This window comes from Poecilia reticulata, chromosome 4, assembly GCF_904066995.2.
Source record: "Poecilia reticulata chromosome 4, P_reticulata-male-v2, whole genome shotgun sequence".
Lineage (NCBI taxonomy): Eukaryota > Metazoa > Chordata > Actinopteri > Cyprinodontiformes > Poeciliidae > Poecilia > Poecilia reticulata.
In genome coordinates this window covers 27,904,417-27,918,099 of record NC_088833.1, presented here as the reverse complement: position 1 = coordinate 27,918,099, position 13,683 = coordinate 27,904,417, and the positions used below count along the sequence as shown (strand labels likewise).

The window sequence follows — 13,683 nt, the reverse complement described above, 5'->3', positions numbered from 1 at the left end:
TTGACCTTTCTGAAACTCCACCTTCAGGAAGTCACACGACTCCTTTATCAACCCTTACTCCTATAACGAGCTCTGCAGATGTGCAGTTCCACCAGCTGTTTGCTAATTGGTCCTGGCTAGTCTGAAGGAGCTGAGTAGGGAAGGGTGCTGTGTGAGGCGGAGGCTTGGAAGCTACTGTTCTTAGGAGGAGCTGCGTCTCAAAGGTGGAGCTTGACCCACCCAGGTGTTTTGAAAAACTGGATGGTTGCTATGGGAGATTAGGGTTTTTCAAACAATGCATGAAAGAATAAAAGCAACACTCCAGGTATGTTTTTGATGAAGGAATAACATGTTATAAAGCTAAACAAAGCGAATTTTTACATAATACAACCCGTTTAAAATTGAAGTCAAAACTAATAAGATAATCAGTTAGTAACTCACAAGAAAAAATAAGTACGCTAGGTTTAACTTTCCTTCTCATAAGGGTTTTCAGCCTTTTTTCCACTCTTTCCCCCCTTCATCACTCCCTCATGTTAACAGACAGCTGTGTGCTACTCTGTACCAGAACCTGTTATGAAATATCGAGAAGGTGAGCCGGACTGTGTCGAGTTTTTGAGCGGAAAAGGAAACGGCTTAAATCAAGAGAAAGGGGGCCACAATTGACTTTAACGCACTTCACTCACCCCTCGGTTCAGCAGGAGGCTGTCTGACCTAAATTCACTTTACCTCATCTGCCTAGACATTTGTTTAGCCTTCTGGGCAAACACTTACACAAATGTAGGAAGGAGAGAGAGAGGGAGAGAGGTGGAAGGGGGTTGAGGGTGGAGGTGGGGGTTGGGGGGTGGGGGTTAAGAAGAGAATACATATGCTTGAGTACATCACATGTAGCGAAGTGGAGTGAGGGGTTGGGGAGAAACAGAAGCCGCATCCGGACATGTGCAGACATATACAGCCCTCTAGTGGCAGACTGCAGAGGGACGGCGACGTGTGAACGAGAGGGCATGCTCTGATTTATGCAGAGCCACTCAGACCGTGAGTGGAAGCGGAGCCCAGCCAGAAGGACCGGGAGCACGCGCACGTTCCTCTGTTTTGACATCAGAATCATGGAGGGGTGGGAGGGGTGGGGGGTTTGTGTAACAGAGCAGATAAACGTTACCTAACCCCCAAACAAGACGAGTCACGAGCGAAAGCCAGAACAACAGGAGCCGAGCAGCAGCAGCAGCACGAGCGAATTGAGGTCATAGAATCTTACCATCAGAAGGAAACGAGAGGAATTTTTCCTTTTCTTTTTTTTTTTGTCTTTTTAGTAGCGAACTCATTACAGTGGCCCGGAGGATCTGTGTGCTGTGAAATCATATGCTCCAGTTAAGCTAAACAAGGGCAAGGTATTCCCACATGAAGGCCAGATGAGAATAAAGAAGTGGGAATGCAGACAGACGAGTTGAGGATGGTTTAGTGCTGCTTGGCCCTGGTGTCTTACTCGCATTCTCAGGTTGTAAATATGCCCCCCAACACACACACACACCCTCCTCATCCCCTCCATCTCTCTACCTCCGAGTGTGTGCGCGCGAGGCAAACCTCAAGGGTTCGGAGCAGCGAGCTCATTAAAGGCTTTATTCCACTTCCAGGATCGCGCAGGATTGCAATATGGACATTGTTTACACACAAATGTTGCCCTGGGAATAATGTTTATTTCTATTACCATCTTGGAGGCAGAGGAGGAGGAGGGGGTGCAGGCGGTGGAGGGGTGTTTGGGAGTGTGTGTAGGGGTGTGGGGGCGGGATGAGGGCTTGTCTGCACACATTGCTTTTCATGAAATACAGCCTCTCCAGGAGTGCTTTGAAGAAACGGCCGTTTTTCAAACCGCTTTCTTCTCCCGCCTCGGGTCGTACATCAGCCCCCCGTCTCTCTTCTTGCCCTCCTTCAACCCCTCCGGTGCCACACCATCATGTGGCCAGGATCTTATCAGGAGGCTTCTTCAGCTTCTTCACGTAGCAGGGAGAACTACCCTCATTCCGACGGGAAAGGGGTGGGGGGTGAAAAGCGTTCCCCGCTCATTAGCATGTAAACTATAAATGTCAGTGCGCGTGAGACGCAACCGGAGCGTGGGGGTGGAGGGGATGGGGTGCTAGGTTTACCTCGGCCGAGCGGTCACATAAGTGTCATTTTAAACGGCAGGGCCCCCGCGAGCGCATCTGGGAGGCAGCGCGTGACGCAGCGCAGTGTTGCTACACACCCGGAGCTGTGTTTGGAAACACTGAGGCAGCTTGCTACTACGGCGGGGGCCAATGGGAGCCACTGAACCGTGCTCTGTTTAGCCCAGCCAAGCGCACAGATAGAGGGAGAGGATGGAGGAGCAGAGCGGTGGTGGCGTGGGGGGGTAGTGATGCAGAGATCCAGGAAATGCCTGGGCGAGAGGCTGCGACAGCGGGGGCCCATCAGCTCACTCACACACAGCCTCATCAGGCTACACATTGATCACCCTCCCATGATATATTCCCCCCCCTCCTTTAGCAGCGCCGCCGCTTAGAGAGCTAGTCGTTATTTATGAAATATTGAAATAACAAATGGCCTCTCTGGGCAGATATTAAGAAGAGAGATGCCACAGATAAGTCAGAGGCGGGCGTCAGCCGCTTCGCCCCCCCCCCTCCCCACCCCGCACCCCCACCCAAGCGGGCTGCCTGCCCAGTCGCCTGGCTGCAGAAAACCTGCAGTCATCACAAAGTGGAAATATTTACAGCGCTCGTTCTTGCATAAGGCCGGATGGAGTATGGAAGAGAGCGGCTGAAAAATGACTGTGTTTGTGTTTGGAGGCTGGGGGGGGGATGGGGGCTAATCAGATTCCTTCAGCTTCAGAGGCATTTAAGGACAGCTCAGGCAAAGGTCTACTGTGTTGCAGCAGCAGAGGGCAAGATTCAAATCATACGTTTCACGTTAGAGGATTTTGACTGAAACCTGCTAGAAATCTGAAGCAGCATTCAGTTTTTATTCTCCTCTAATATGGATTAAACTTCCAGAAAACTGCAAAGCTGCTGAAACACCGAGTTCCTTTAAATCAAGGCTAAAAACCCACCTGTTTACAGCTGCCTTTAGTTCATAATAACTTGAACATTGACAAATATATCTGATGTGTATTTACTCGATGATTTTGATGATGGCATTTGACAAAATATGTTTATTGCATATGTCGTAATTGGTTACGATGTTGTGTTTTTATGATGTAAAGTTCTTTGAACTGCCTCGTTGCTGAAATGTGCTGTACAAATGGACTTGACTTCCAGTCATTAGACGATTGGAGGTCTTTGTTGCGTAACCGTGTGTGTGTTTGTGTTCGCAGAACACTCTGGAGACCTGCAACATCTGCAGTAAGCCGATCATGGAGCGCATCCTGCGGGCGACGGGCAAGGCCTACCACCCTCACTGCTTCACCTGCGTGGTGTGTCACCGCAGCCTGGACGGGATCCCCTTCACCGTGGACGCCTCCAACCACATCCACTGCATCGAGGACTTCCACAAGTATGAAGCCCTACTGGTCCCAGTGCAGCATTCATTCCTCTTAGCAGAGAGTCCACACAGCTTTAAACCATCTTAAACTCATGAATCCAAAATTAACACCTTCAAATGTCTTAAATTAATTTTTTTTTAAATAATTGCCTTGAGGCAATTATTTTATGCTAATTGCGGGTCTTAAATTTTGTTGTTGCAGGGTTATTCAATCTTTAATTGATTTATTTTTTTGTGGGACTTTTCTGAGTAGTTGCGTCAGGAGACTACAGAAGCATTTTCAAAGGAAAGTATTTCACAAAGACCTGATTGGATGAGCAAAATGAAGCATAACACGATTGGACAAACATGTCATCATAGGCGTTTGTCGAGGACTATACCTGATTGGACAAAATTAATGTCTGTCATTTGACTTTTCTTTTTCTAAATTTCGCTAATTTACTTCTCTGGCATCAGGCTTTGATTGGTTTATTTAGTTTCACAAGCTGAACTTGTGAAACTGTTGTAACTGAATGTTTCAGAAGATGTAGATACAACGGGAAGCAGATTGTGTTGGCCCGCCTGACATCAGCGAATTCCTCATAACAATTGCTTCCGCCTATCTTAAGACAGAGCTTCTGGTTACATTTCAAAATAAGAGCATCGACATAAAGCAAGCTGTTTTGATGACAAAAAGTCATCAAAAAGTAAACATTTTTCAGAAATGTTTGTAACTGTTGAGGTCTAATTGGTGACATTTTGCCATTACGTTAAAGAACAAAATCCATTTTGGTTTATGAAATAATGTGAAAGTAGTTTAAATCAAAATAATAATTAAAAAATAAAATGATCTCTTGTGGCAACCAGTCAGCTGCGCAAAACACTTCCAAGCAGACAAAGAACGTTTCTTTCTTAAATGCAAAGTGTTATTTATTTTTTTACAGTTTTGGCTTATTACTACTCTGAGTAAGGTGAGTCTGTATACTCAGTGAATTAGTTGACAATCATTTCAATAATCGATTAATCCTGATTAATTCGACTAATCATTTCTTCTCTAGTAAAATCCCAAAGCAATTCTTTGAAGTTTGTTGGTACAAAGTAACAAAATGCAGAAGGAATATTGGTGCTTGTATGGAATCACCTGTGATTTTGTTTAAAACTGTTGCTTCTGAATGTGGGACTTTTTTTCTCTCTCAAATGTTCATGACCTGAAAGCCTGACCGGCTCCACGCAGCTCCGTCTGCCGGACGTTCCAAACACTGCCAGAGTATCTGGATCATTTCCTCATCAACATTTAAACACAGAAACCCATCGTAACGCTTCAACACGTTGCTAGCTGTGGTGCAGGTAATGCACGGTCTCCGACTTCCTTGAAGGGAATTACGGTCAACGTTTTGAGAAACCCTTGTGATCCTTAGATGTGGACATGAATGTAATGGCGTGTTCCTGTCACTGTATCAGACATCAGGGAATTGCGTAAGCAACATTTTTACCAGAAATGTTTTTCTCCTCAGTGACCAGAAGGGAAACCGCTGGCTTTCAGTCTGCGTGTGTCTGCATGTGCCTGTGTGTGTGCGCACACGTTGTGGCACGCTGTGCATTTTCACATCGCACGTATGACCTCATCAGCCGGGCCTTTGTTTCGAGGAATTTTGGAGCCTCGGCCCGTGCTGATGCTGCACGGCCGTGGTTCCCCCACAGCCACACCAGAAGCCTTCACTTCCTGACAGATACTGAATGACAGCCTGGAATAGAGGAAGCGTTCGCCTCACTTCTGGTCACTGAACAGGGCCTACATTTTCAGCCAGTTTCTTTTTTTTTTTTTTTTCAGATCCTCATTACTATTGTTAGAAAAACTTCTTCTCCGCAAGGCATTTCCAGTTACCCTTGTGAAGTTTTGTTCTGTAAATGGGGCTCTGAATGTTTGCTATGCACAGTCGGTAAACGGAGCAACTTTTTTTAAAGCTACAGAGTGAAAAGCACCTGCTGCACCGTCTGATATGTGGGAATTTTTCCACATTGTTTCTTTGTTGGTGTACAATGAATTACGCGGCGTTTCAAGAAAAAAGGAAACAAATGTATCCTAAAGTACAAAGATTTGTCCTTTATGAATCCTGTAAAATAACAGTAAAGCAAATGAGAAAAAATCTGAATTCTGATTTCCACTTTTTAAAAATTTTTTTATTTTTTTTACATTTTGTCACAAAACAACCCCAAAGCTGTGTGTATTTTTATTTACATTTTCCGCTGCACGCCAACACAAAGTAGTGCAGAATTTTTCATAGTTGTTTCTAATAAATTGTTTCTTTTGCATTCACCCAGGGTCAAATCTTTGTTTCCACTGTAATTACAACACTAAGTCTCTTTAAAATGCATGTGAGCTTTGACTAGGCCACTCCAGCACATTAATAAGCTTTGATTTAAACTAGTGGTGGAACTCTACAAAAAAATTTAATTAAGTTAATTGCAGGGTCTGCAGTTAATCAAAATGAATCGTATTTGAATTGAAAACTACATCTCAACAAAATAAACGTTTTCAATTCAAAACCCATTTTGCTGTCAAAAGGGCTGTTGCTAAGAGCTCAACAACAAAAATATTTCTTGTTTTTAATCTGTTATTTAGGTTATTTAGCCATCAGGTTGGCAAAGACCTTTCCAACATTAGCTTCAGGCCATCAGATTGATGGGCATATCAGAAACACACAAGTACAAAGGTTCCTGCTTGGGAATTTTGTACGCAAAATTTTTTATAAATAAATAAATAAAAGTAATTCAATAACTTAAAAAAAAAAACACGTCAAAATTTATGTAATTAGTTGAAATTGACATGTTAATTTAAACCATTTCTTTGTAGCTCTGACTGCACAGGTGCATCTGAATAAATTAGAAAACTATCAAGAAATTAATTTCAGCGACTCAGTTCACTGAGTGAATCCCATTATTTGGATCAGCTACACAAAGACTGATGTTTTCAAGACTTTATTTCAGTTAATTATTACTTTTTTTTTTTGCTTACATCAAATGAAACGTGACATTTAAGATCAGAATATTACATCAGACCATCAAAGTTGGATTATATTTCAGGGGTATATGCATAAAACATAGTTTTATTTGTATCAGTTTCTGAAGCCCCACACATCACCTCCCTTCATGTTCACAATCATTCACTACTTTGTGTTGGTCTGTTGAGTAAAATACCATTAAGACAATCTTTAGTTAGTGGTTTTAACATGACAAAGTTCAAGAGGTGCGAATCACAGAGTTTCAGTTTGTGCTTTATCATCATCATCGTCGTCATCATCATCATCATCGTCGTCGTCATGTGCTGCTGTTCTGAGCTCCTCTCTGCTGTTTCTCACAGGAAGTTTGCTCCGCGTTGCTGTGTGTGCCATGAGCCCATAATGCCGGCGCCGGGCCAGGAGGAGACCGTCCGCATCGTGGCCCTGGATCGTGACTTCCACGTGAAGTGCTACCGCTGCGAGGTACGCATCCTTCCCCGTGTGCGTGTGTTCGTGTGTTTTTCTATGCCAGGTATCCGCAGCGTGAAGCTGTCAGCCTGAACTCGCAAGCTCGTCCCCGAGTCACCCTTTTCAAGGAGAGACGAGTGAATCACTGCTCTCTTTCCAGCTCCGAAATAACTTTCGCTCTCTCCCAGGCGACGTTCACGAACTCACACAGTAACCAGTCTGTCAGAAGCCCGCGCGATTAGCCGATAAGTGCCGCCGAGACAATGTGTGCCCGGCTGAAGGAGACGGGAGTTCATCACGTTGTCAGAGAACCACGCTGGTGCGAGCGCGCGGCGCTGCTGGCAGATGGAAAGGTCAGAGGAAAGCAAGGCAGATTAGTTCAGCTGAAGAGGCTCAACAAGAAAAGAAGTTTGTCACCAGGGAGCCAGGAGAGGATGGAGGAGACTGCAGGAAGGAGGGAGGCAGAGGTCGACTGCAGGCTTTAGTCGCAGACAGTAGGGATGTTCATGACAACTCTATCCTTCTTCTACTTCCTCAACACAATGAAACTAAAGAAATTGTTTGTTTTTTTAAGCAAATAGGAAACAGTTTCCCCATGGAAGTGATGTAATATATTATCGATTTTAGTAGCTGACTTAAAAAAAAATATTGTGTAGATTCAGTTACACACAGACGTATAGTTCAGGTTTTGGGTTTTCATTCACTGTAATCAAGTCTGTGTGTAGGATACACAAGATTCACTTCTTTGCATTGAATTACTGAAAAGAAAATGAAGTTGTCATGTTCTAATTCTAGAGGAAGCATCAGAGCCGGCCTCAGGCATACAGAGCTCAGGTCCCCAAACTAAAAACTAAATCAGATTTTTCTCCGCTCCTCTGAGGGGAACCTGTATTGCGTCTGTTCTCGACACGCCTGAACCAATTTGAATTTGAAAATGTTGAATCTGAAAAGTCTGATGTTACTCAGCAAAATGACATTCTTTTCAAATGACATTCGATGCAACTTCTGACCTCGCTGACCTTCTGGTCGGCCTCCTTTACCACTCGGCCGAGCCATTTCCAAGCGAGCAAGTGAAGATATCTGGAGACCTGAAAGGTTTTATTCACAACAGGAAATGATGTGCTTTATCATAAATATAGCTGCAGCCGTCGTTTTTTGTGCACCTATGCAGAAGTTCTTATAGGACTCTTATAGGGGTGTCTGTTGTCTTTCCATTATTAGAAAAGGTCAGCTGAGGTAAATCTGGAAGCTTCCTTCCAGTCCTGCTGCTCCAATGTTCTCCGGCGTGATCAGAGACGGCAGAAGTTGCTCTGCACTCTGACATAAACAGACAAGGATAAGACGTGATTCATTATGCTGTCATAACATAGCTAGGTCTTTTCAGGAAACACTTTTTTCTTCTTTTTTTCTTCCCCCTCATGATGTTGTCAAGAAACGGCGGAAAAGGCCAAGGTGCTGCACAGTGACTAACAAAAAAAGGCAAATTGAAAATCCAGTCTTAAACGCTGCAAGGTTGCAGAGAGATTGAACAGACTGACAAGTTAGTGCAGTCTTTAAACGCTGTAAAAATGAATCACGATAACAAGCATACGTCAGGTTTCTGAGTATGTCTAGGTTTTTGAGGTGGAAAAATTGGAGTGTGGAGAAGCATTTTTTTCACTGACTTAAATTGTCACATTTAAGTCAGATTTAATAACTAGATTAACACCATTGATTCTAGTTGTTCAGTGTCTGAATCAGGAGAGAGAAGTTTTAAATCTTACTCCCTTTTGCCTTTAAACTGTATGTTGGTCAAACATTTTCAGTGTCCTCACAAGTTTACTGGAATCTATATTAAATATTAATTATGTATTTTCCAGCCGCATAGTGACATTCTTTAGCACAATCAAATAACTAAGTTATCAGTTGTTGTTTTCTGAATGTATCTCAAACATTGACTTCACATTACAACACATATCTGACGCCTTGAAACTGGCCTCTGTCTCTTTAAGAACCACCTACCCTTCCTGACACTCCGCCTCACCACAAAGTGTGGACCGAAAAAAGTGTAGCTTATTATACCTACTATGCATAAAGCATCATCAAAATCAAAGCAGCAGAATCTTTCGAAAACATATCTAGGAATGTCAACAAAGTTTGTAGACAAACTCATAAAAGAAAACAAACCCTATTTGTTATAATCTGCTTAGCAGATTTTTTTCTATACATTTTTCTTTTTTATTTAAAAAGTGAGAAACACAGCGTTAGCTCTCACAACAATTATTCCACACCTAAATTCCTCTAAGTGAAGTACAATTGTTTTTGATAATTGTTCTGACCTTTGGGGTTTTTAAAAAAATAATTCGTAGTTGATATTATCGTGTATTGCAATAACGTCTGGGACAATTTATCGTCCAACAAAATTAGGCCTGTCGGGAGCTCAACAGAAGTGCAATTTGGTGTCTGATGTTTAATTGTTGCTGCCGCTAGTCTGGACGAGCTCAACTGAGGAAGTACGGTCCAGGCCGGAGCTTTGGGTAGATGGGAGGAGCCTTTGGGTAAATAGGTGGAGCTTTGTGAAAGCAAGTGTTTAGGCTGACCCTGAATGGTGGCAAAACACTTCCTGGAGTTCGAGTCATCTTCTTAACAGTGAGCGTGTGTCTTGCAGGACTGTGGCTGTCTGCTGTCTGAGGGGGACAACCAGGGCTGCTACCCTCTGGATGGACACGTCCTCTGCAAAAACTGTAACACCAGCCGCATCCAGGCGCTGACTGCCAAGGCTACCACTGATCTCTGAGCAGCCAGCCCAGCCAGCCGCCCCGCTCATCTCCACTGTGATTACCCAGCAAGCGCTCTCTTCCTTCTTCCTTTCATTCCCAAATACCCATCCATCGAAGCTACACACACACACACACACACACACACACACACACACACACAGACACACCTGTATATCCCTCTGTATTTATGTTCACCTTAAGATACGAGAAACAGCATCATGTGTTCACCTTCGACACGTAGCACCGACGCGGTACAACCACTGCAGGGAAGCTTTGTGTTATTGAGCTCCGCTTTAGAGCCAGCTTCTAGTTACAGGAAGTGAGCTGCTGCCTTTCATATTCACGCCCAACCTATCAGGTATCCATCAGAAAATAATACATCACCCAGTGTTATTATAAGTCACCATCTATATGGGCTTCGTTTAAGTCAGGCTGCATGAGTTGTTATTCATCAACCCAAATGCTTTTCCGTCAGACTTCCCTCTTAAGATCCAGTCTGCCTCACATGTTAGTCAGACCCACCCAGCAGGTGAGGTCATGAGGTTAGCAGACCTCACCTGCTGGGTGAGGTCTGCTAACCCAGCAGACATGTTTGTGTGTCTGTGTGTGGCTAAACGCTGGCCTTTTTTATTTCTTTCTTTTTTTTCTCTCTTCTCTTCCCCCCAAAGTGTTTCTAAAATGTAGAGCAGAAACACCAAACACTAGGGGGTAAAAACGGCACGGCGACGAGCCGAATCCAACCCCGCCGCCGCATGAACCGACACCAAAGACCCGGCGTTGAACCTCAGCGCTTCCTGTTTCCTTGGTTTAATATGCAAGTACGCTAAATGTTGTTTACTCTCAGTACAAACAATCAGTTCCTCTGTCGGGAGCAAAACGTTTGGTGCCTTTATGACCCATTATTTTCCGACTCTCTGCTGTATTCAGTAGATTACCTATAAGTGGCCTAAACGGTAAAATCATCCCACTTCTCTTCAGATGGATGAAACTTTTTATATATATATATGAGTGTAGTATCGCCCCCTTTATTTTAAGAGAGTTTTAAGAGATAAAAATGAATACACTCTATGCAATTTTCAACATTAAGTGCATCGACACTTTAGAAAAATGAAATGATAAATAAGGAAATATTTTACGTGTACATATTGGAATTTAAGTGTCCTTATAGCGAACCCTTAGGCCCACACTGATGTCGGTACGCTGTGCTGTATGTCGGTATTTGAGCTCAGCTTTTATATGTAGTGTTAGTTTAAAGTTGTTGGGAGAAAAAGGGACCAAGAAAGATTTCCTGAAAAGTTTGGGTTTTTTTAAATCACCATCTTTAATGTGGCAGATGAACAATCGGTTTCTTCTTTCTCTTCAGTCTAATTGCTCCAGTTGGACTTGTGAATATTTATGACGGGGAGTTCAAGGTACCGTGTGAAGTTTGAAACAGTTTTATTTTGCTGGCTGACTCTTGTTTCCTGGAGGGGGAAAAGCTCCGCCCACAAAAGGTGGTGAAACATTTTATAATTGGATGACCGAGTTTGCCGATAAATGATCGTAAATCAACAATTAAAGAAGCAACCCTGATGAGTAACACTAGTGCGTCCCGATGGACGGCCGACTGGAAAACTTCACAGGGTACCTTCAAGCAGCAAACACCGGGGAAACTAAAGACAAATGAAAGCCATTTTCTGATTTAATTCTGGAAAAACATCTTAACTATAGTATTCTCTCTCCTTATTATTTCTTTCACCTATTATATGTTCTAATGACAACAAAAAACATCTCTCTGCAGTGCATATGGCGTTACTGTAGATGTGATTAAGCCGTGGCGATATTGTTAACATGGGAACACTTTGGAAATAACTATGCTAATGAAACTTTAGCTTAACTCTCAAGTTCTGTCTTGATTTGTCTTTTCCTTAAAAAATAAAAAATACCTAAAAAAAACAGCCCAAACTCAGAAATTGACATGTGAGGCATTTCGATGTCGGGGTGAGGAGGTGGCAGGTCGGTGGACACAACGAAGAGCCTCAAGCAGGAAGGAAGCGAAGGAAACGAAGGCCGCTCCTCCGAAAGGTTAGGCAACCTGAACCCGAGTCCTCAGGGATAATATGTCAATATTAGGGCCCTTTTTTTTTTCTTTTTTTTTTTATGACAACCAAGTTCTTCGTCGCATAGAGAAACGTCTCCATGTTGCAGAACTTTGAGACACAGACGACTAAAATCTCCATTTATTTTAAACCAAACTGCAGGTATTCTGAGAGAGGGTGCTTCTCTTGGAGAACAAATGAACAAACACATCTTTACTTCAGACAGATCCATATAAAACTAATTCTGCACACAGTTTTTTTAAATTATTATTCTAGAAGTTTATTAATGTTCTATTGGAGCAAGAATTAGCCAGCACATACTTTTATTTTACACAAAACCCCCCAAAAGATTAAATGGATAGTTTAAATGTTTTTTACGTATGGTTCTGTGAAGTTATTATCAAAAATAGTTGCTTTATTTGTGGTAGATGAATGTAACATGTTGGTGAGTTTGTAGAAAAGTGAAGAAATCATTATAGCAGTGGAAGGCTAACAGCTAGCTAAGTGGCTAGCTGTTAGTTAAAACTGTGTGTGAGATTAACAATAGTTGGCCCTTAAGGGTTGTCTGGGGTTTTTTGTAAGCCGGCCAACATTCGTGTTGCTACGTTAGCTGAAACAGCCGGCTGTGTCAATCTGCCTGGTCAGCTGGGGCACAACAATCTGCCCTGAGGTCGCTAAGAGAGCAGCTAGCTCTGTTGGTACAAGAGTATTTACTGAATGTACATTCCTGTGCTTTCCCCAAGTCTCCTAGCTGATCGGTGGACTAACGATCAGGCGCATTGATACAGCTCCCATCCTCCAACATAACTTAACGTTGTGTATCAACAACGGTTTGTTGGAATGGCAACAATATTCAAAAATATGGTGCTGCAGGATCGTCAAAATCCATGTTCCTCTTTTTGTTTCTTTTTTAGAGTTTTTCCCCAAAACAAATGTGTTTATGTCCTTAATATATATTTTATTGTATTTTTTTATTAATTAAAATGATCTGCTTTCCCTGATTAAATTCTCATTTTTTTAAGTGAGTTGTTTTAAATAGCTAAAGTCAACTAAATTAAATGTTTCTACAAACTCCATCAAGTGACATTTCAATTAGAGGCAAGAAAATTATTACTAATAACCTGAAAGAACATTCCTTCTAAAATCTGAACTATCCCTTTAAAATGAAGAAGAGTTTTCTTCTCTTCACTGTGAACTAAATCGTGCCTGCATGTCGGTGTCGGCTTTATGAGCAGGTTATCTACAAAGTGTCCCCATGTTTTATATGTTCTCACTTCCTTCAAGCATTATATAGTTTAGAGTGTGACGTGACACGAGACCTCTGAAAGAGACGATGTAAAGATTGGTGGTCTGTTCTTATTCTTCTGTTGTCGCCTGCAAAAGTGGCTTTTATCAGAGCAGCATCAGGTCACGATACCGTACGTCTGATCCAGCCGTGCCTCAAAGATTTGGCCTTGTTTACTTGTTTTCTAACCAAAGTAAATACAGTTTTTTTCTAGTTTTGGACACTTTGGGCCGCAAGCAGCTGATTTTCATTATTATTATTATTATTATTATTATTATTATTATTTTGTGTTGGTCAGAGTAAATTCTTCCAGCCCGTTGTCAGACCAAAGCGTCTGGTCTGAATCTGCAGACAGGGGCCCATCATCTAGTCCTGTATTTCTTTTTCTTCTTTAATAAAAGCTTTGCAAAAGCATCATGTCTCCTTGTTTCATTTTAGTTTTCCCTCCAGCGTTCTTAATTATCCTGAAAAAAAAGTATGCTTGCTTTTTTTTTGTTTTTTTTGGTTTTGTTTTAATGTTTTTTTTTCTGATCTGTGTCCAGCAGGCCCCGCTCGCCCTCCCCTGCCGCTTGTTAACACTTGGTCTTTTGACCCCCAGCCCGTCGGATCGGGCCGGTTAATGAGCAGATTTT

At 42.6% G+C, this 13,683-nt stretch overlaps 1 protein-coding gene across 6 annotated transcripts in view; it reads left to right on the top strand.

Moving 5' to 3' along the window:
- The window catches only part of lpp (LIM domain containing preferred translocation partner in lipoma), a 186,793-nt gene extending 173,328 nt beyond the window's left edge, over nt 1–13,465 (top strand). For all 6 annotated transcript variants that reach the window (XM_008407672.3, XM_008407670.3, XM_008407668.3 and 3 more), the window contains 3 exons: nt 3,317–3,495; nt 6,824–6,944; nt 9,577–13,465. In XM_008407672.3, coding sequence (XP_008405894.1) covers nt 3,317–3,495; nt 6,824–6,944; nt 9,577–9,705 — 429 coding nt within the window. In that variant the 3' untranslated portion in view covers nt 9,706–13,465. The remainder of the gene's footprint in view (nt 1–3,316; nt 3,496–6,823; nt 6,945–9,576) is intronic.
- Nucleotides 13,466–13,683: the final 218 nt, after the last annotated feature.